The 23,358-nt window shown below is 36.2% G+C and overlaps 1 protein-coding gene across 1 annotated transcript in view; it reads left to right on the top strand.

Annotated features, from left to right (window-relative positions):
• The window catches only part of LOC149279558 (piezo-type mechanosensitive ion channel component 2-like), a 185,065-nt gene that overhangs the window by 130,620 nt on the left and 31,087 nt on the right, over positions 1–23,358 (top strand). Inside the window, exons 9-30 of the mRNA XM_089501059.1 lie at positions 2,559–2,674; positions 5,175–5,213; positions 5,917–6,055; positions 6,331–6,473; positions 7,475–7,708; positions 8,374–8,488; positions 9,643–9,851; positions 10,347–10,495; positions 10,784–10,957; positions 12,437–12,478; positions 14,786–14,818; positions 15,074–15,303; positions 15,810–15,970; positions 16,721–16,897; positions 17,053–17,181; positions 17,922–18,122; positions 18,802–19,006; positions 19,113–19,214; positions 20,273–20,438; positions 20,989–21,232; positions 21,793–21,889; positions 22,813–22,972. Of these exons, the coding sequence (XP_089357185.1) occupies positions 2,559–2,674; positions 5,175–5,213; positions 5,917–6,055; positions 6,331–6,473; positions 7,475–7,708; positions 8,374–8,488; positions 9,643–9,851; positions 10,347–10,495; positions 10,784–10,957; positions 12,437–12,478; positions 14,786–14,818; positions 15,074–15,303; positions 15,810–15,970; positions 16,721–16,897; positions 17,053–17,181; positions 17,922–18,122; positions 18,802–19,006; positions 19,113–19,214; positions 20,273–20,438; positions 20,989–21,232; positions 21,793–21,889; positions 22,813–22,972 (3,265 nt within the window). The remainder of the gene's footprint in view (positions 1–2,558; positions 2,675–5,174; positions 5,214–5,916; positions 6,056–6,330; positions 6,474–7,474; positions 7,709–8,373; positions 8,489–9,642; positions 9,852–10,346; positions 10,496–10,783; positions 10,958–12,436; positions 12,479–14,785; positions 14,819–15,073; positions 15,304–15,809; positions 15,971–16,720; positions 16,898–17,052; positions 17,182–17,921; positions 18,123–18,801; positions 19,007–19,112; positions 19,215–20,272; positions 20,439–20,988; positions 21,233–21,792; positions 21,890–22,812; positions 22,973–23,358) is intronic.

Genomic DNA, 23,358 nt, shown 5'->3' with positions numbered 1-23,358 from the left:
TTCACAAAAAAAACGCCAGGTGGCGCTATTGGCGTTTTTATGGGTGTTTTTAGCAAAAAAAAAACAAGTGGAAACCTAGCCTAAGGGTGTCAACTTGTGTCATAAGTTGGTAGTCTCATGTCTTCCTTTCTCTTTGTGTCTGGAAACTCCCCATTAATATGGTGACCCTCAGATCTTTGAGGCTGTGTCCATTTTGGCAGAAGTGTCCTATATGTATATCTGTCCCTTTTCTATTCACGTTATGTCTATGTGAATTCATCTGCCTTCTGAGGATCTGGCCTGTTTCACCTTCGTATAATTGGGGCAGGAAACACACATTATGAGGTATACCACACTGGATGACTTGCACAAGAAGGTACAATTAACGTCATGGTGTACGCCTGTATGTGGTATTGGTACAGTGACTGTGGTACTGTATATATGTGTGTGCAGGTTTCACATCTTCTCCAGTAACAGGGAGAAGTGTAGTTGGTCTGTTTAGGGAGCTCCTTAGTACCAGTTGTTTTAGGTTTGGTGCAGAACCCAATGTAAATGTCTGAGCAATTTCTGCTTCAAATGTATAATATGCCCATAAGTAAATAATTGGATATAGTAGCAAGGTAAGTTACATAATCAGTGGTATTAGCATAACACCACTGTTCACTAAATATAGCCAGTATTAGTTTTAAGAGCTTTCAGAGATTTTACATATGTATTTTGCACATGGGCATACATGGGAACTTTCTGGCACCGGCTACCCCCTGCGGCATGCGGGATGCGGGTAGGAGGCCCCGCTGACATCGGTGGGCATTCTTGCTGATATTGCAGGTGTTCTGCATCCTGCTAATGTCAGTGGGTGGTCCTGCTGATGTCAGTGGGTGGTCCTGCTGATGTCAGTGGGTGGTCCTGCTGATGTCGTTGGACACACGCTTTTTTTGATGGGGAAGTAGGCAGGGAGTGCAGCATGCTGCAAAACCACTGCAGACTTTCCCCGTGATGACCCGGCGAAGAAGCGCTTCACACCGAGTCTCCAGGCTAAACCCAAAGAGTTCCCAGATATGCACATGGAGTTTTCTCTTGATGATGCTCAACTTTCATGCAAACTCCCTCTTTAGAAACCACACAGCAAAATGTATGCTAAATAAAGAGCTTTCACTGTGGGAGGTGAGCAATCTTGACCTGCAGTATAATAAAGGGATGGGTTAATAAGTGCATTTGACATTGTGATCAAGGACTATAGGCATGAATACATTAGGAAGAGAGGCCCTCTTCCACAGAGCATACATTGTATGTGAAATTTCAGCCCTCTTCACTCTGTGGTAGGAACAAAAAAATAAACATTTATTTATAGGCATACTAGTACTGTCGTTACATAATTTGAGTATATTCGGAGATGATACAATATAACAGCACAATCTGATCTTGGAGGAAAAAAATGCAAATACATGTTTATCTTAATACTGAAAAAATAGAACATAGCTCAATTGAAAGCCCAGTTATTTAATTGTGGCCTTTCATAATATTTTTATTGGGCAATATGACAACGCTAACTGTGCATGGACTTTTGCATGAGTCACACTGGAGGTTTTATCATCTGATTCTATGGACATCTGTTTTCATTAACAGTTATGTACAAATTCATCAGCATATTTAGCAGGAACAAATGGGGATTGGCAGGTAGAAAAGTCATGGAATTTCTTACATCTGCTTCATTCTGATATAATAAGAGAAACACAGCATATAAGCAAACCCATCCCTTTTACTTGAATGTGTCTGTTTTCTGCTTGAGTTCTGAATAAGAAACTGAAGGCTATGATGGAATGCTAAGGATTATTAATTGTCCACCTTGGAAAAGAGTTTTGTAATCCAGGTGGCCTATATTTTTACCTATGTTGCCTCCAATGATTACTAATAAAAAATCAGCCATGGCCCCAAAAGATATATTACATTACGTTTATATAGCGCCAGCAGAGTCAAGCATGACACCAAGACAGTGAACTTGGTCTGTCGGTTGGATAGTGGAGTTGTCAACAGTAAGACATATGCCAGGAATTGTAGACAGAGCAGATGGGGGTATTACCATAAACTCAGTCATGGAGATGTTGACATTTAGGTAAGTTAGGAGTTAGAAGAGACGGTGAAAGGTCAGGAGAGGAAATATAGATTAATCTGCATATAGGTGGTACTGAAAGCCAAAGGAAAATATCAGTCTGAGGGAGTCTGAGGTGGAGAATACAGTCATTAAAGAGGCTCTGCAGCTCAGATGCTGGCGAATTCATTGTCAAATTTAAAGAGAGCTACAGGTTTGCCTATGCTGAGTCTGATGATACCATCCGAATATCCAAGTCCCCCATCGAAGTGTGGTTTCCAATTCACTGTGCTAGTCAAAACGTAATCAATTAACTGGGAAAATACTTAATTGGTTGCTTCAATGGTATGGAGATGCCCAGAGGTTTAATTATAGAACCACTGGACTTGTAATGGTCTTTGTGGACTTGTTTGAAAACTACAGTAGCACTATAACCACATTGCTTAGCTAATCATAAGGCCATATATTGTTTTTTAGATAAACAATGAAGAAAATGAAGAAAATGAGGAAGAAGAGAAAGAGGATGACTATAATTCAAGACCCATGACTGCGGAGAGAAGGCGTAGTCTGTGGTATGAGAGCCACTACACCACAGATGAAAGAAAAGTAAGGAATAAGCCACATGTTAGCAGTTTTATATTCCCTTATACAATTTACTCCTCTTCAGTGGTATACAGATATTTAAATAGACTATTATTATTCTATCACTATATTTACTAAGTAAATTGGTAAATTGTACAATGGTAAGAATATGTCTTGGTTTGAAGGCCAAGCCAAGACCAGCAATGTTGCTTTTCAGTTTCAGTTGCTCTGTCACACCTTGTAAAGCATCTGCCATGAAAAGTTACAGACTTATATAACCTTCTCTTATTGTAAAGGATAATACATATTTATTTTGACAGACAGGCTCAAATTATTTAGCAATTCTTTGTAGCTCGAATTTAGTTTGTTGTTACAATGTTGAAAGGAAGACTATATACCATCTACAAATAATTAATTATGTTTTTTATCTACAAGCACAAGCCCAGTTGCATGTTGTTATTTTATTGCTGCAAATAACTTATTATACTTCTACTGTAATTTATAAGCCACCTATGCAACTTATGTCTTTAAATGTGTATGTCTCACGATAATGAGAGTTGTTAAATAACAGAATGCCTTATGTTGCCCTGGGTAGGTTTACCATATCGCTCATTTAAAATAGGGCACCTATGAATTCTACATGTAGCAGTGCAATGAGTTTATAGGAGTCGTACACTGGCATAATAATCAAAGGACCATCCTGGAAGAAGAATTATTTTTAGGTGGACAATTTTACCATTAGTCCTATGATTGTTTTTATATAAATTTACCCATGATATTTTGTCACTGATTTATATATCTCATTTTTTAAATCACATTTCCAAGGTTATTCTGTGTGTGTGGGGGGAATGTCAAGTGGGAAAGAAAATGTTTGTTATGCATTAATTCTTGCTTTTTAATCCCTGCCTAAGTAACTTTTCTTCAATGTTCCATCATTTATTGGTTTAACCGAAATATACACTATATGACCAAAAGTATGTGGACACCTGACCATCATACCTACATGAGCTTGTTGGACATCCCTTTTCAAAACCATGGTCATAAATATGGAGTTGCTCCCCCATTTGGGGCTATATCTTCTGGGAAGGCTTTCCACAAGATTTTGTGCCCATTTAGCCAAGAAGTGTATTTATGAGGTCTGTTGAGATCTAGTTCATCCCAAAAGTGTTCAGTGAGGGTTAAGGTTAGTTGTCTGTGCATATCGCTCAAGTTCTTCCACACCAAACTCATCTAACCATGTATTTATGGACCTTGCTTTGTGCATTGGGGCATGTTAATGGTGGAACTTTGTGGCTGAACACATAGAAATTTTACAAACTTTGGCAAAGGTAGTATGCTATGACAGTATCAGTTTTAAAGTCACTGGGCTCTTCAGTATGAGCCATTATCTTGCCAATGTTTATCTAAGTAGAGGGCTACCTGTGTGGTTGATTTTATACACCTGTTAACAATGAGTGTGGCTGAAACACCTAAACTTGAGAATTAGGGGTGTCCCCCCAAACTTTTGGTCATACATGCCTCCTACATAATAATGCAATAATAATACTGTACTAACATGTAGTTTATTACATCTATCCACCTCCCACTGACCATTAGTTTAATAGGCTTAATTGACATAAAAAGGTGTTTTTTTTAACATCTAATATTCTACAAGGATGTGTAACAAGCAACATAATTTTCCGGTCATTTCAAAAAAAATGTTATGCTTATTGTGAAAAGCTAAACCCATGTGGGTCATTCCACTAACATTTTAGTTACCAATAAATGATGCTTTAATTAATATTTAGGTGTGTAAATTAATATTTCGGTCAGAAATGAAAACACTTTTTAAAGCCTTATAAAATATTGATATATATATAATTAAACAAATCTATTGTTGCTTCTAGGAAAAACATTTTTTGGAAGTTACAGAACCCTGTCTTTTTCTAATTAAATGTCTCAACTTTCTGATGTTCTCAGCTTGTTAATTCAGGTGACCCTACAACCAATACAACTGAGAACTATGGAGACATAGTACCATGTGCTAGTTAATTGCATTTAAAGCCTACTTCTTGCTAAGACTGGAGAAGCAACATGTTACATGTAAAAATATTACAATGTGTTTTCATTTTTAGACATTGGTGTTCCTTTGTAAAATGTGTCCATGATGGTAGCTATTGAAAAAACAAAATGGTCAATATGGAAGCCCACATTATTTTTCTGATGTGTTTTTTGGAGTGCATTAGAAAATACCAAAATATAAAAGGCTGTAGTGTAAAGAGTGATGAATTCAGCCTCTTAAAATTGTCAATACAAGGAGTCAATGGGCTTTGATGTACTCAACACATTTGGAAAACTGTGGGAGCTTTTATATAAACCATATTTATTTTCATGCTGATGTCGCCTTTTTAAGTGTTGTCTTCACTCTGCTTATATATTGTTTCAATGCATCTACAATATAAAAGCTCGACTGTGAACGTAATCTTGTTCATAGTTCAGTTAGTGCTGTGGCTTCTCTTAATTTTTCTTGCTTTGCTTTTTGCAGCTTCTTTCCATGACCAGGGATGAATACCAGCCATCTGATGTTAGTATGCAACAGTACTCCTTTTCACAATACCCCTTTGCACTTTGATTCAGTAGGTTTATGTTTGTTGGGACTATCATGTGGCCAGATAGATCAATCTAGAGATTAGTAACAAATTAAGACCTTATAAAACAATGTGATTTACAATCCATGGACACCTACTGTCTGATGGCTCTTTTAACCAAGGATGGTTTTTTATAATGCTTTATGTAGACCAACAATTATTTTAATGCAGGCCCATCATATATGTGTTTTTAAGGTCCCTTTTTGAAGAGGCCATCTTGTCACCTTATGTAGGTGCCATTTTAGCACATTGCACTTGGTTCACCATATTTTTGGTTCCAAATTAGATATTGTGTGATCACCATTTAAAGATGGTGATACAGAGTGCTATTTGCATTCTCTAGTATATTAAGCAAATGGATGTTTAATCACATAAAAACATTACAAGCTTTTTTGAGAGATCTGAGTTTGGAAGCTCAGACCTATGTTTTAATTCTCGCATCTATGAGATTCTGGAGAGTACAAGTACACAAGTTATTGAATAAACAAGCTGATGATTCTACAGAGAGCAAGTAAACCTACCCTTGACTTAACTTCTTTTGAACTAATTAACTTTGACCAAACAGTTCTGTGATAGGCATGTTTTTTATTTCACACTGGAATTTGATGTGCTTGAATTTTGCCAATTACCATCTGACAGGTTTTGCTCGTAACAGTTAATGGCACACCTGTAGATTACCATACCATTCATGCAGCACTTCCTATGGAGAACGGGCCGACTAAAATCGATATGTACTCTACACCACAATATAAATGGGACCATGCAGAAGAAACCTCAGGTAAGACTGGGTGGTCATGTAACATATCAAACCTAGCTTACAGACATCTAGGTCAGAATACCAAAATAGAACTCTAGGATAAGAAAACAAGTGGTGTATGTTATCAGAGAAATCATTTAGAATAACTATTAAACCATAATAAATATTGAACATACATGTTATAATGTACATGACCACGTGTTAGGTTAAATGTATAAGCAGTATGTATAAAAAAAAAAAACATACAGCCATATAATTTTCAGTAGCTAGTGCATAATCAACCCATATTCCACCAGAAAAGAAAGAAGAGGAAGAGGTAGAAGAAGAATGTGAAGAAGTTGTTTCTCAAGCAAAAGAAAACACCAAAGTGCATGCAATGGTTGTGGTGTTTCAATTTATTATGAAGCAAAGTTACATATGTGCACTAATTTCAATGATGGTAAGTATTATTTTAGCATCCTACTCAGTATCTTTATTGAATATCATTATCACCGAAATGGTTATTTTAGCTGTAAAGTGAGCCTTTCATCTGACAGAGAACAATATTTATATTGTATTTCATTTATTTTAAGTGTAGCCTAGTTATGTGTAGTTTGTGTACGCTACATTGGTAGTAGGTGTATAGATCAATGGGAAAGTGTAGCTGTTCACCTATAGCTGTCGCCACAATCCCCCTCCGTGTAGATAGCATGCTCCAAACTAAGTGTGTAAACAGTATGTTAATTAAAGAAAAGTACTTGCACATTGTTTTTGGATGTGCGGAAAGAGAAATAATTTGGTTAAACTTTCATGTAGTAACATTTTTTGGCTACAATAAGTAATACATTTATGGAAGAGAGAGATATATATGAAATCACAGGGGACTGTAACCAATGTTAGCATTGACCCATTCTCCTGTTGAAAACATTGGTTTAACATATGCTAAAGGTCCTGTGTTTTAAGCATGATATCTGCCATTACCTTATATTGATATTCATAAAAGACCTCAGGTTGCAATGAAAGTAACATGAATGCAGTACATTTGCATGTATATATATATATATATATATATATATATATATATATATATATATTGCCATGTTCATACCTAAGATATTGTTTCTCTCAGTTCTGATATCTTCCTGCATTTGTTAGAAGGTGCCCCATATGTTTAGCTTAAATGTTCTTACTGGTATGTATGCCAGATAATGTACAGCTATCACTAGAACACATGTGGGATCGTAGCGACTTGGTTAATTCAGTTGCTGCTAAGGCCTAAATGACTATTGTCTCTCTCTATTCATACAATGGTGCCCCTACTCACATTTATGGCCATTGACCTTTTATGCCTACACCCTCATGGTGCCTCATTCCAGCTTCACTAAGTTCTTAGGTCGCAGTAGGAGTATTTATTTACAGATGTTCCTGTATTTGATTGTGTTTCGGTTTTCTTTTTTGAAGGCTTGGAGTATCACCTACCACAGTTGGCTAACCTTTGTGTTGCTAATTTGGTCTTGTGCACTTTGGATGATCCGTAATAGGAGGAAGTATGCCATGATTAGTTCGCCCTTCATGGTGATCTATGGGAATTTGCTTTTGATTTTACAATACATATGGAGCATAGAGTTACATGATGAACTTCCCGAAGTTTCAGGTGTTCTTGAGCGAAAGAGCCCAGAAGAACTTGCTTCAAAGGTAAGTCAAGGTAGAACAATAAAATGAAAATCCTAGAAAATATATAAAAAAAAAAAATAAATGAGGGATGAAGCCTAATTCATAAGGCGTATAAATGGACTCAGTTATATGTGTTTTCAGGAGTCACAGAACTATAAAAGGAATAAACTAGGGCATAGTACAGGGGCGTCCAACCTTCGGCCCTCCAACTGCTGCAGGACTACATCTCCCATTATGCTCTTTCAGCTAAGGGGCTGGCTGAGGAGGATGGGAGATGTAGTCCTGCAGCAGCTGGAGGGCCGCAGGTTGGACACCCCTGGCATAGTACATGGTCTACCATTGGCCTCATTTGTGTGTATATATATAATTATGAACCAGCACAATTTTGAGTATATTGTGTTGCTTTTCATTTTCTTAGTTTCTGTCCATTTATATTTTCATATTGTTCATTTGAAGTAAGATTTCTCAAGAAAGTACTGGACCCTATCATCTATTGCATCTGGAATTATTAATTCTGTATCATCAGAATTGTTTGTGATTTTAGGGTAATATTATATGCTGTATTTAACTTTGGTGTATACATATTTAACAAAAGAAGCTCATTAGATAAGGAAAAGCATATATTTTACTAATTAATAATAACATCTAAGTTGAGCATAATGTATTTATTTGTTTTCTTTTTCTAGATAATTTTCACAGTTACTTTTTGGCTTTTGCTCAGGCAACATCTTACTGAGCAAAAAGAAGAAACAATAAAAGAGACAACCCTCTCAGAGATAAAGGTTGGAAGCCAAGAAAAGGGTAAGTTAATGTATGAAGGTATCAGAATCCATGATCAACTACTATGTTTTTGTCACTCAACTATATTCCTTAACTTACCATGTTTTTATGAGAACAGGAGTCGCAAAAATATGTGAACAAATGTATTATTTATGTGTGGAAAAATAAAATGACTTTTATTATGGATATATGTTAGTAGTTAGTATATGAATCAATTCCAGAAACAGGGGCGTAACTAGAAACCTCAGGGCCCCAGTGCGAGAATCTGTTAAGGGCCCCCCCCACCCCATCTATCCCTTTCTCACAGTCTCCCCTCCCTACCCCCCCTTCTCACAATCTCCCCTCTCCCTCCCTAACCCCCTTCTCACAATCTACCCTCTCCCTCCCTACCCCCCTTCTCACGATCTACCCTCTCCCTCCCTACCCCCCCTTCTCACGATCTACCCACTCCCTCCCTACCCCCCCTTCTCACGATCTACCCACTCCCTCCCTACCCCCCCCTTCTCACGATCTACCCACTCCCTCCCTACCCCCCCTTTGTAGGTCACTTACCGTCAACTCCTGTGTTTGGAGCGTGAGGCATTTGTCTCACGTCATATGCCGGCGCTCAGTGTGAAGCGCCGGCACCCGAGACAAACACCTCACGCTCCCAACACTGCACTCTGGGCAGGGCTGAGGCAGGCGACGGCGGCGGCGGGGAGCAGAGGCACCCTGGATTTCTGTCAGTCAGGGGGGCCCAAGAGTTGCCGAGCGGTCGTTTTCAGCAACCGCTCGGCACCCCTTGGGCCCCCATGACTGGCAGAACTCCAGGGCCCGGTCGCAGTCGCGACCCCTGCGACCCCGGTAGTTCCACCACTGTCCAGAAATCCACGCTATATTGGCACATTAGATGTCAGTGTGTGTACCAAAAACGTAGTGAATTGTATAACTGTGAAACTACATAGTTCATTTGGCATTTGATAGTAAACATTTTAAGAGTTGGCTACTTACTAAGGTCAATTGTAATATTGTGAGGACTTTGATAGCAAAACCAAATCCTGGAAATGCTTCATTAGAAAAGGTTTGAGGAGCCATACAAGGTATACTTGTGGCATTTCAAACTATTTATATACTCCATATATATCTATATATGTTAAATAATTTATAAAGTCATATTAAACTACTTATTTTATTAGAGGAACTGTCGGAACCACTGGAAGAAGAAGAAGAAGAAGATGATAATGATATTATGAAGGTGTTGGGAAACCTTGTGATGGCAATGTTTGTCAAATACTGGATTTATGTCTGTGGTGGCATGTTCTTCTTTGTCAGTTTTGAGGGAAAGATAGTAATGTACAAAATTATCTACATGATGCTCTTCCTGTTCTGTGTGGCTCTGTATCAGGTAAGTTCTCACTCACAACATTCCACTAAAGGTGTCCCTCTTTGTATATTCTCGTGTCTAAGTATAAGTACAGTTAATAAACATTCTTCTGTATTTTGTAGAGTTGAATTGCAAGCAGGAAAACATATGCACCATGTTTTATAAAAACAAAAAACTGGGTTGGATAATGATAAAATGGGTGAAATGGTAGAAACATTGGGATATCAGTCAGAAGAACTTATGAAGAAAGTATGATCATTGTCAGAAAAAGGATGGTTACAACAATGGTGAAATATTTGTTGGTTAGCCAGAAAAAAGGTGATGGATATGTGAAAGCAATAGAGATTTCAACAACATTAATTATTATATTAGATCAATATAATGCTACCTTGCATAGAAAGTAGGTTGGAGATTTTGAGATGAGACGCACGCAAAACACCTGTTTCTTATATGTTGGTATTTGTTATCTGTGTAAAAACTCTATCCAGCTACATGCATTTTTCTTTATTTTTTCAGGTACACTATGAATGGTGGAGGAGAATTTTAAAATATTTCTGGATGTCAGTTGTTGTTTACACCATGTTGGTGCTTGTATTCGTTTACACATACCAGTTTAAATCTTTTCCTCCCCTTTGGATGAATATGACTGGATTAGACGAAGGAAAGTAAGTGGCATAGCTTGGGCTCTGTTTTGGTACTGATGTGTATCACTTATTCCAAATGCTATAAACTTATCATAGTAATATAGTAACATGAATTTTCCTTAATTCCTTATGTTAAGTAAGCAACTTCCTCACATCTAAGTCCCAGAATGCTAAACTGATGGTTATTTTTATTGTTAGAAATGTATCGTTAATGGTGTAATCCCCCTAATAGTGCAACAAATTTGCTGGGTGCTCCATATAAAAATGTAGTGTATTTGTTCTGACATGATGCCTTCCTTTGTTTTTCAGGCTAGCAGATCTTGGTTTAGAAAGATTTAATCTGACTGATCTATTCACGCGTATATTTATCCCAACTTCTTTTCTGTTGGTGTGTATATTGCACCTTCATTATTTTCACGATCATTTCCTCCAGCTAACTGACCTCAAGGCCGTAACCAGCAAACAGGACAACACTATTTATAGGTATGGAATGAAAAATAAGATCTGCATGTATTTTAAATTTGACCTATTTGCTAGTAACCTCTTGTATATTGTCATTTTTTTGTTGATTATGAGGTAGATTGACCAATATACTGCATGGCATACTTACTTTGATTTAGGATGTATTATGATGTATCTGTGATATTGCATAAATATTGTTGGCACCCCAGCATGGTACTGTAGGGCTGTTTTATCTATTATTGAATTACACAATCACACTATTTCTGATATAATACATTAAAGGTTATCGTATAATGTTTGGATACTACTGTTTGCTACAAGGAAGTCAATGGAAAAAACACTACTTTGAGTATAAAATACAGTGAAGTATAGAGTAGTGAACTTCAGTAAAGAAAAATGTTTTTGTTTTCTTTATCACAGTATTTTTACTAGTAATTACCTTATAAGACAGTTACCAAACACATATACCATTGCGTGCGTCAATTATGTATTTATTTATTAAATTAATTAAAAATCCAACATAGTCACATTTATTTAATAGCTGTGTAAAAGGTGACCCATCAAAGATGAAATGTGTATCTGTCATTTGACAGATGGGTGTCAGGCTATGTACTGTGCAGTGGGACATCTGCAGTTTCCACTCTCTTTTAGCCTCATTGTCTGTGCACAAAATACTATGAATTCAATCAGTTTTCCGTAATTTGCCCAGTTCTAATCTATTGAAGCTTCCTAGTCGCCTGACTATTATTCTGCGGAAAACAATCAGAAGATGACGTGTATCATGATGAAATATGACATAGCTGAGATGTTCTTCAGTTTCCAAAATATTTTAGTGCCCCCATAAAAGCTACTTTAAATCTATTCAGAGCTTACACTATCACATTTGCCATGGGAATTATTTAAACATCCTGTTATAGTAACATTTTTATCATATTATATACTACAAGTGTGATTTTGTCCCATGCAGAGTGCATGAGTAATTTACAAAAAACAATATATTTGCTTATGTCTCACTGTAGCAACATTCAATGCCGTTTAGAAAGAGCATTCCAAACAACACATTTTTTTTTCAATAAACCAATACGCCGTTGTGATAAGTTGTACTCTGCATAGAAGAAAAGAAGATAGAGTTTAGAATTTGGGACCCTATTGTAAACCCTATGAATACCAGGAATGTGATCACATGACACACGTGCTAAAAACATGCTTCCCACCGTATCGATGTAGGCTGTGTCCTAGGTTGTGGAGAAGTCGTTCACATCTCCAGTACTCTTCCTTCTCTTCACCTACGCGAATATGTTGTGTCTTCCAGTGTCAGTTCACGTACTTTATGGAATACTAGCCTTTTGCCATTTACCCATCTCTACTAACTGTACTATTTATATTGACTATGCATGCTTCTAAGTCTTGTGCTATGTTTCATCTTAACTGATTTCTCTTTCTCTTTTGACTCATGTTTCTATCGCATGCTTTCTCGTGCCTCCATCTATCATCTCGTAGCCATGCCAAAGTTAATGGTCGTGTTTACCTAATAATAAATAGGTGGGTATTCAGGTGAAATGTTAATGTAAATATATACAATTGTATTTGTACCATTTTACGATTTTACATCTTACATATGAAGAACTTAGAATTGGATGCAGAATATAATGCAGCAGAAGTTATTTTGTTCCTCACTGATCACTACGTGCCATACTCTGGAGCTCAGATATCCTGAAGGATATGTTGGCAAATAAACCACATATCACAAATTACACTTATAGGAGAGATACACAATTTAAATATTTTAACACGGTTCATAGTGTCATGTGCATTAAACAGCCAGAGTAATATAGTTATTGAGATAGGACTTTCAGTCTCTGATGAAACCATGAAACTGTTTAATTAAGGATTGATATCACAACAAGCAAATCACCTTACACTACCGATATCTACTGAATGTGTTGGTAGAGGTGATGTCTCTAAAAGAGAAGTATTTTCTTACAAGGGAAATTGTGTTAATAAGGTGCTGAGGCACATTAAGCTTGGATTTTCCCAATTCCTACCCTACCAACCAATTCATTACAGAGGACATGCCCTTAAATCTAAAGATGAAAATTGACCAGACCTTTCCTATGACACCAATTAACCTTGAAATATGCTTACTTTGACTGTAACTTATTAATAGAATTTATGTACAGGTTCAGTGAGCTCGTGGCAGTAAATGCATGGATTACTGGCTAGGTCCCAACACCTGGTATAATTCTATAATGGTCTTTTTTTTTTTTTAATAGAATCTACTACATTTGCTACCATCCAGTGAAAACACAAGTCATTTAACTATTAATTTCATTAATAGTCATTTTATTTGGACTTCATGTTCTTAATACTAGAGGAAATATGGTTTCATTTTTCAATCCTATTTATTTCCTCTCTCTACATACATATTTTTACTACTGCATTTATAATGCAAAGTGATAAATATATTCTCTTGATGATAAAATCTAAACATTTTATTTACTTTCATATTAGTAATATATCACTTTATTCCAAGTTAGCCTTTCAAAACATGAATAGGGTTCGATTCTATTTTATCTCATTTAAAAAGGTATATATAAATTTGTTTGAATAGGGACACTTTGAGGGAGATCTTCATTAGCAAGTGGCTAACAGTGGGCATGCTAGATGTTACAGGCAAATTCCAATGAACTTTTGTACAATATTATACGTAGGCACTTGCTACTACACAGTTCATCGGTTTGCAAACCCTATGAAAAGTAGGATAATTGTAGTAGGATGATATAATGCAACACTTTTAAACCAGCCTTTATAAAATGATAGATTTTACAATGCAGAAAAGTTTTTTTTTGGTTTTTTTTTACAAATGTATACCGGTTATTTCCATGAAATATTTTATTGTTGGCCAGCTAATGGTGCAGTACCAACAAATGAATTCCCCACCTTCTTTTTCTCATTTGGTTATTTTCGAAATTGTCATGGAGAATGAACCAACACAATTTTCGTCAAAATTTTTTTTTCTGCTTGTGTATTATTCAAATAATTTATGAAACTGTTTACCACTTATGTTTATATCTTAACTGCGAGTGGGCTTATCTATTTTTTCATAGTAAAGCAAATCACCTTTGGGCACAGATACACAATGTTCCTTGAGAGTAGTTTAAACCAGGCTGAAAGCGTCACTAACAGTCCATGGTTTAGAGCAAGTTGTTAGTAGACCTGGAGGACTGGTGGAGTCACACTGTTCCAGAGCACCAACTTTTTAAAGCGCAGTGGCTGACACAAGGGCTGAGGTAGTTTACCCCATCATCCACTTTCACTACATCCAATTTTGTCTCTACAAACTCTAAAGCAATATACATTTACAAAGTGAGTGCAATCAGGGTGGGACAAAAGAAGAGTTGGGCAAGACATGGCTGCAGCTTTAATGTCTTAGTATGTGTCTGCCCCCCAGTCTTCTAAGTTGGCAAATAAATACAGTATTGCGATAATATCCCCATGATGCAGTAGCCAAGATAACTGCGACTGTTAAGAAAATTTGATGTGATGCTTTACATCATCTGTTTCATTATCTATTACACCTACCTCTGATAACATAGGCATACATTATATTTAATGTAAGGAAATGCATAGTACGTTGATTTTCATTTTTAAGAGAATAGTTTAGTAAATTCTTAGTATCACAGTATAAAAGAATCTATAACAGCATGCAAATATGCTGAGTAACAGTCAACAGGGTCATTCTAAATCTAAATGTTGGTGTTGCATGATGTTACTCTAACTATTATCACGCTTTTACCTTTCCTATTCTCATATTCCTTTTCTCTTTCTGTTTTGATTGCTCTTGAGCAGCATCAAGAAAAAAATCCCATTTCACCAAAATGAGTAAGTGCCATGACTTGAAGCCATGAAATGCGTCTGGTATGACATGCAGTCATTTCATGCTTCTATTTCTTAAACTCTGATTATTTTCTCTCAAAGGGAAAATATCAAGTTTAAGCATTAGTACCATCCAAAGTAAGACTAACCAGTTACCATTCAGAAACTGTGGCACACGGATTATGCCCAATGTGTTTTGCCTTCATAATGTCCTCTGGTGGAAACTGTACAGACATTCTAACTTATGTATAATGCCAACAGATTGGTGCACCCAGAAGGAAGTTTGGCCGATATAACCATGATGAACTTAACTACAGAATCTGAAATGTTAGTGGAGAAACAAGAGAAACAATTGGAAGTGTACGCAGGAGAGAAGGATCATGACCAGGATTCAGATGATGAGTGGGGCAAAGGCAGTGACAAACAAAAAGGTGATACAGATGAAGAAGAGGAAGGTGATGAAGAAGAATCAGAAGAAGAGGAAACAACAGGTGAATTGTCTAATATTGTCTTAAAGCATGTGTGCTAAATATTATAGCTTAACATATATGAAAGCAAGCTGAAATGTTAATATTAGGGTGACCACATCGGCCATGTTTTCCAGGACACGTATAATTTTTACATATTGCTGACCAGCCCAGATAAAGTGCTGCCCTGCGGTATTTGGGGTGTATAGACCTATGGAAGCGAGCCAATTAGTCAGTTATACATCCCCAATTGTGCAGCACTTTATCTGGGCTGGTCAGCAATATGTAAAAATGATATGTATCCTGGAAAACATGAATTAGGTGGTCACCCTAGTTGATATGCTGCCCTAAATTTTATAATACCACACAGTTGCTCTCAGTGACTCACTTGGCCAAATGAGCATCGGAGAAGACTAGAAGGTATTTACTTTGGATTGGACAAGAGAACAAGAAGTGTTTTTACTAAAAAGATAAAGTTTAGCAAAGGTACCTTGTTTCAATAAACAACCTTGTCTTTTTTTTCAATTTAGATTCCAAAAACAAATGGCACCTAGTCATTGACCGCTTGACCGTCCTTTTTCTAAAGTTTTTGGAATATTTCCATAAGATGCAGGTCTTTGTGTGGTGGATTTTGGAACTTCACATAATAAAGATTGTTTCCTCATACATTATCTGGGTCACTGTGAAGGAGGTATGTTCTATTAAATATATGTTAGCACAAAAAGGATTTTGTATGCCCATGTTAGATTTTTTTTGTAGCAGTATGTTGCAAATATCTCTTGCATTTCATTTCTCTTTTATTATTTTGATCTATTTTCATTACATGTTTCTGGCATCTACCATGGACACAGTTTCTTAATTTAAAAGCACCCACACTGCACTTAAACTGAAATCAACACAAAATAGTCATATATGCTCTTGGCATTAATTGGACATAAATTCACCATATTTCTGCTTCTGTAACCTAATATTGGGTTGTTGACTCATGCTAATGCCAGTTACCCCCAACAATCTTATACAGCTTCATGGATAGTAAAAATGGGCTGTAATAAAACAGAGAGACTCTTTGAAAGGTGGATTTACTCTAGATCTGTAACTTGCGAGCAGGGCCCTCTATACCGGATGTTTACGTTTGTCTTTCAGTTATATTTTTTTGTACCCTTTGAATGTATGTATTGTAAGTGCAAGTTGTTGGTGCTATGTAAATAAAAAATAATAATAATACCGAAAAGGTAGAATGTCTTGACTTAGGATTTCAATCTTTCTTGCAAACCTCATTCCCAAGATGACAAATCCCTGCGGTTTTTACTGCTGGCCTCATAACTTTGTAAATCTTTTGAACCTTTAATGCCATAGTAGCTAATCACATTGCAGCTTTAATTTATAGATCAACAAAGCATGTACAGTATCTGACCAACTCTTTTGTTATGTTTGTTCTTAGGTTTCCCTACTAAATTATGTGTTTTTGATCGCATGGGCTTTTGCTCTGCCCTATTCACAGTTCCGGCCTTTAGCATCAAGTGTTTGCACGGTCTGGACATGCGTTATCATTGTATGCAAAATGTTGTACCAGCTTTCATCTATTGAACCTCTAAGCTTTTCTAGCAACTGTACACTCGTAAGTACAATAATGTTACTTGTATGATTACTGTATGTGTATCTGTTACATTTAACTTTTCTGCTTTCTCGTATGCCTTCATAGGAACATCTAGTAGTATTGAACAGTTGTATAGATTTATTTTTGCATCGTAACATTTGTTTTCTGTATTCCAGCCGTTTCCCAATCAAACTAATGTTGAAAACAGAACAGAACTCATGATCTCAGCTCTGTATAGGGCACCCATCGATCCATCCGGATGGGTAGGACTAAGAAAATCGGAACCTCTACTTGCTTATTTAAGGGTAATTTATATAACTTATATAATTTATTGTAAGATACGTCCACTGAAAAGGTGGTAGATAAGTCAAACATCCTTTCAGGAGAAGTGGTGGAGGCTGGCACTGTGAGAAGGTTTGCATGATATTGGCGTAAGACTGTTCTAAGGCAAAGTCAAGGACAAAGTGAAGGTTGTTGTCTTACAACAGTAGGGATGTTCCATGGGACAATGTGCTTTAAAAGATTTTGGGCTGAGTTTCACTTGCCACCCCTCTGCACCAACCTTCCAGCTAAAGGGGTCATCATGGAGCTGCAAGGAGAACAGAGCTCTGTTCTAGTGGAATCTTAGACCTCCCTGGTCATTACTGGACCACCAGGGAAATGAACTGCAGTGTAAATAGGGTCTCGATGGCAACTGTACCCAAAGCTACATCTATGGTTACACCAATACACAACAGGTAGACAAAAATGGGCAAATTAGACGTGCCCACGTTCTACAGTGTGTTCACATAGTATGCCTGAACACGGGCAACACACTGGTTCAGTGTAATGCCAGTGCTTAATTTAGTTGCAGTATAATTATTGGGTTGGACCGCATATTTTGACAGGAATCCTGAATTATCAAAAAACAACATAATCACATGCACCTACATCCTTTAGCATAAATTTGTGAATTTATCCTACCAGGTGTGACTGCTGCATGTAAAAAATGGAACACATGAAAAACTACACAGACATGAACTCATATATTTTTTGTATTCCCTAGAACAATTTACTCATGTTGGCCATATTAGCCTTTGAAGTAACTATTTACCGGCATCAGGAGTATTACAGATGTAGAAACAATATCACTGCACCTGCCACTAAAACAATCTTTCATGATATCACAAGAAGACACCTGGATGATGGACTCATCAACTGTGCCAAGTATTTCGTAAACTACTTTTTCTACAAGTTTGGTTTGGAGGTAAGGTTTTAGGGTATGATTTAACATCTCTATACTGAGAGTTGTGTTAGCACACTGATAGAAGAGGGTTCAGAATATTGTTTTTGCTCATATGGTTCTTTGTGCTTAACCAAGCTTAAAGGAGACATTTATTATTAAGTTGCTACAGCATCTCCGTTTCACAACAGTCTGTAGATACATGGTTATGACCTTTGTGGACCTAGAGCTAGATGTAGTCACAAAAACTTTCAAGACCTCATAGATCAATTTTCATCAGAAGAAAATTACTCTTAGGTCCTGGAAATGTATGTACCTCTAAATGTTACCCTTATAAAGTTATTATGTTAAAAGACATACATGTAACATACTGTTTTAAACAGAGCAAAGTGTCCATGGAATGTCCTTCCTATCAAGTTGTGTTTTATGGCTAAAAGCATCACTGAATCAAAGCCTCATTTTCTCAAACATATCTGGTTTTCTGCCATTTTTAGATATTAAATATGAACATTTGTTTAGCATTTATGTTGAGTTAACGGTGGGAACAATATAAAACGTCTGTATAACATTTTATTCATGTAAAATCCATATGGCACTCAAAGTAAAGGAAACAGTGGGTTATCCTAGAAAAATGAAGTGGTAGCCAAGTATAAGACTGGGACTTCTGTTACTTTGCTGATCAATTTTTTTTCTTTTTGTCCAGACTTGTTTCTTATTGTCTGTTAATGTAATTGGCCAAAGGATGGACTTATTTGCTATGATTCACGCATTTTGGCTGTTTGTTGTATTGTACCGGCGGAGAAGAAAAGCCATTGCAGAGACCTGGCATAGGTACTGCTGCTTTCTTGCTTGCATTATTACATTCCAGTACTTCATATGTATTGGCATACCTCCAGCTCCATGTAAAGGTAAAGGATCAATTTATATATTCGTATATTTAATGTTCAGCATATTTTTTTTTATGTAACGTAATAAATAATTGTCTTTTAAACTTTACTTGTATTATGTTTGCAGATTACCCTTGGAGACACCCTGGAGCCAAATTTAACTCCAATTTAATAAAGTGGTTATACTTTCCAGACTTCATTGTGAGACCTAACCCCCTATTTCTTGTCTGTGAGTATGTGCACTATTATGTGTATTAAATAACCTATAACGTTATATGCATATGTTTTATGAGTATCTGCCAACGTCTCAACTGGAGTAGTATCAAACATCACAAATGCAATTTTGTCAAATAAAGAAAAAATTGCAAATACGGACTACCACATAAGTTTTCTTCTAGACCTGCTTGTGGAATAGTTTAAACATTGGCTTTTTTTTAACCTGGAATATACGTTTGATTATTTTTTCTGGGCATCCATTTAGTCTCTTACTGTTCTATAAAGAGCAAACCATTAATTGCATTTTTTCCCATTTTTCGTGTCAACAACCTATCAGTGCCTGCCATTTTGTCCCATGACAAGCCTTCTCTGCAAAAATTCTGAATGACAAAATGTATTGCTTGATCAGCGTGAAAATAGGCAGTCAGTGCTAGTAATGATGTTTTAACATTGCAAAAGTTAGTGAAAGTATTGAATTTAGCAGAGTAGGTGAAACAGCTCCTTCAATACCTACTTTCTTGGTTATTCATCCATGAAAATACCCAACCAAACACTACATCTACTATTTCCTTTTTTTTATATGTTTTATATGTTTGCTTATATAAATAAAAAGCTCCTGAATTATTATGTGCTACTTTTTATTGCCATAAGAATAACAGGTTTCAACGGTAAGGTCTTAAAGGTAGCTTAAAGGTAGCAAGTTTTACTATCTCTTTATGATAAAGGTATACAGTTGTACCATGTTAGCCATAGAAAGGAAAAGAGCAAATTTGGTAAAAATGATACCATGCTTGAAGTGTAAAACATTGCAGTCGTCCCTCAGGCATATTATCAACTTATACAGCAGTAAAGTACCTGAAGATGAAACCTAGGTCTCAAAAGCTTGCAATCCATTACATTTCAGTTAACTAAAAAATGTACTATACCTACTGAATTTGATATTTCCATTTATTATCACAGATTGTCTTGTTTCTTTGTAAGCGTTTTTATAACCAAATGTAGTTTGCTCTGCTGCCAGTGAAGAATAAAGGTACATGCATATTGATTTTTTCCATCCTCATCTTTTGTTAGATGATTTTATGTTGTTACTCTGCGTCTCCCTCCAAAGAGAAGTGTTTGAGGATGAGAACAAGGCAGCGGTGCGGATCATGGCTGGAGACAATGTGGAAATTTGTATGAATCTTGATGCTGCCTCATTTAGTCAGCACAACCCTGTTCCCGACTTCATTCACTGCAGGTACCTGAGATCCATTCTCATTTACATAGGAGTTTCAATCCAAAATGAGATTCTACAAATTGACCACATTTAATTTAAGTACATTGACAATTTTCTTGTGCATGATATCCTTTCACTAAAGCAGCCTAACTACATTGTAAATCGCATTGCATAAGAATGTAATCTGAACAGTGGCCTTAAAGCTGTATGAGTTCCAGTCTGAATCAGGACACAGTTTGGAGGCCAGCCATTCTAACTTGTTAGGTACTTACTAAAGAAAATTTGGCAGTGAAAAATCCCAGTTTGTGGTGTATACTAAGCCCTTTTGATATATGCTTAGTGTACATATGAAGACCATGTATATATATTTCAGGCAATATTATACTGATTTCAGTATCCTTGTACCCAAGGACTTGATAGTGGGAAAAATACTCCTTGCCATCAGCTGCTTGCTCCAAAACAATATACCAAACCAATAAAAAGCGTCAGCACCTGTTTAGGACTATAGCACATATTATATTATATTTATACAGTTCTGAAATGATATATAACTGCAGTATTTGTGTTCCAGGTCTTATCTGGACATGTGTAAAGTGATCATCTTTAGTTACCTCTTCTGGTTTGTGCTCACCATCATTTTCATTACTGGAACCACACGGATCAGTATATTCTGCATGGGGTACCTGGTTGCTTGTTTCTACTTCCTCTTGTTTGGTGGAGATTTGTTACTGAAGCCTATACGAAGCATCCTGCGCTACTGGGATTGGCTGATTGCCTATAACGTCTTTGTCATAACAATGAAAAATATACTCTCAGTAAGTGGCGACTTACTTGTCTCCTAGCTCTGTTTAAGCGTATAGGAATTAAACCAAAACCAGAACTATTGTACAAAGGTATCCTGGTGTAAACTGCTGTGCAGGTGGAAATGGAAATGAGTGCAACTGTAACCATTAAAAATGTTATATTTTACATTTACAAAAATGTTGGGGTATCCACACTATTTCATACACAGTTATGCATAGGGAGCCAATCTGGGTAACTACTTGCCAACTGTTGTCAGTCCCCAGATATAAGCATTTGCACCTTTTTTTAGATGTTGCTAATTAAAGATGTTGTATCACTTAGGCAATGCATTGAGTGTCCCTGCATGTTAATGAAACAAACTTTAATAGACTTTTTTAATCACATACAAATAACACAGAAAGTACATTATATTTTTAATGGAGATTTATGTATTAGAAGTGATTTAAAAGCAATCATATGATAAAACCACGGTGACTCTTCAAATTTTGCAGTAGATTCGTCTTTTGTACATATATACTACATACATATATATGTATATTTAGTACTTTTCATGCCTGTTTTTGAATTTCAGATAGGAGCATGTGGCTACATTGAATCACTAATCAAAAACAGTTGCTGGTTAATTCAGGCATTCAGTCTGGCCTGTACGGTGAAAGGCTATCGCATCCGTAAGTAAATAAGCTGTACAAATATATGCGAGAGTTCAATTTGCTTATTTTAAGCATGTGTTAACTAATACAAAGGAAGCCATGTTTCTGCATACTTGCCTCGTGTCTGCTGTATATTGGAATTCATAATGACCTGTAAGACTCGTCATCTGTGTGTAATTGCTGTTTAAAACACTAGACATTAAAACAGATTTACAGCTCTAGAGCTATTTCATTTAACAGCCTTTCTATAAACTATAGAACATTTTTTTTTATTATTTATTTTTGTATTTATTCACACTTTGTTTTTTCTACATAAAATGCCAAAGCTGAAACACAAAATGTGAAGAAACCTATATTGGTATATGTTACAAAAAGTTTAGCATTGTAATTAATTTTCATTCTCCACTTTGGGACTGAAGTGAGACTAGGCATTGGAATAACAAGCCAGGAATATGATAAGAGCTGGCAGTAAGCTTTAGCTTGGTCTTTTGTGATGTTAGTGTGATATATATGTGTCGTTAATAGGCGATTTTTATTAATTATAATCCATTAGCCCTTCCATTTTTTAACAACAAAAAATAAACAGGTTTAAACATTCTCTAACATTGTCATAAATTATTATTATATAACATATAATATTTATGTGCCATACGTTGAACTCTATAAATAGATTATCCACTGTACAACAGCAAAAAAAAATGTAAAAAGCAGTCCATGCATATGTGTAAAGAAAAATAAAATATAAATGTAATGAAAAAAACAGTATGAAACAGCATATTGTATATTTCATGCATTAAAATTATTTGTCTATTTTTCTTAGTATTATCAGCCTGTACTGAGTGTTTTAATTATGCTCATATTTTACAACCAGACTAATGATATTTACTTTTACTTAACATACTTTCAATTTTTGATCATTTTTTTTCTGTTTTGGTTTTAAGCTGAAAATACTGAGAACTGTCAATTGCCGAGTGGAGAAGCTGGAATCATATGGGATAGCATATGTTTTGCATTCCTTTTATTACAAAGAAGAGTATTTATGAGTTATTACTTCTTACATGTGGTGGCAGACATCAAGTCTTCACAGATTCTTGCTTCAAGGTATGTAATAATGCAATAAAGCAATAATTTTGGTAGCAGGGGATTGCTGGCAGGGAACGCTCCGTAAAACATTCAGCCCAGACAAGTGGCCCAGTAATACATTTATCCAAAACACTCCTGGCAGAGAACATACTCCGTGTGCACTAACCGGTCCAGTAAACACATTTGCAGAAAAAGAATGCATAGAATATCCATACAGAAAAAAAATCCAGTTGGCACAGAGAAACCAACTCAAGTAAACTTGTTATGTCTTCCTTCCCCCATTACCAACCCCCCAGAAAGATGGGAACCTAATGATGGTCTACAGACAAGGACTCCTCTATCTCTGTTTTCTTATATTATGAAATATATGTTATTTGTAATTGTTATATTTGTAATATGTACTA

The sequence above is a fragment of the Sceloporus occidentalis genome, unplaced genomic scaffold (assembly GCF_023333645.1).
Source record: "Sceloporus occidentalis isolate IW3139 unplaced genomic scaffold, rSceOcc1.0.p SCAF_162, whole genome shotgun sequence".
In the NCBI taxonomy this organism is placed as follows: Eukaryota; Metazoa; Chordata; class Lepidosauria; order Squamata; family Phrynosomatidae; genus Sceloporus; species Sceloporus occidentalis.
The sequence above is the reverse complement of the archived record's forward strand: the minus strand, read 5'-3'. Positions and strand labels throughout refer to the sequence as shown.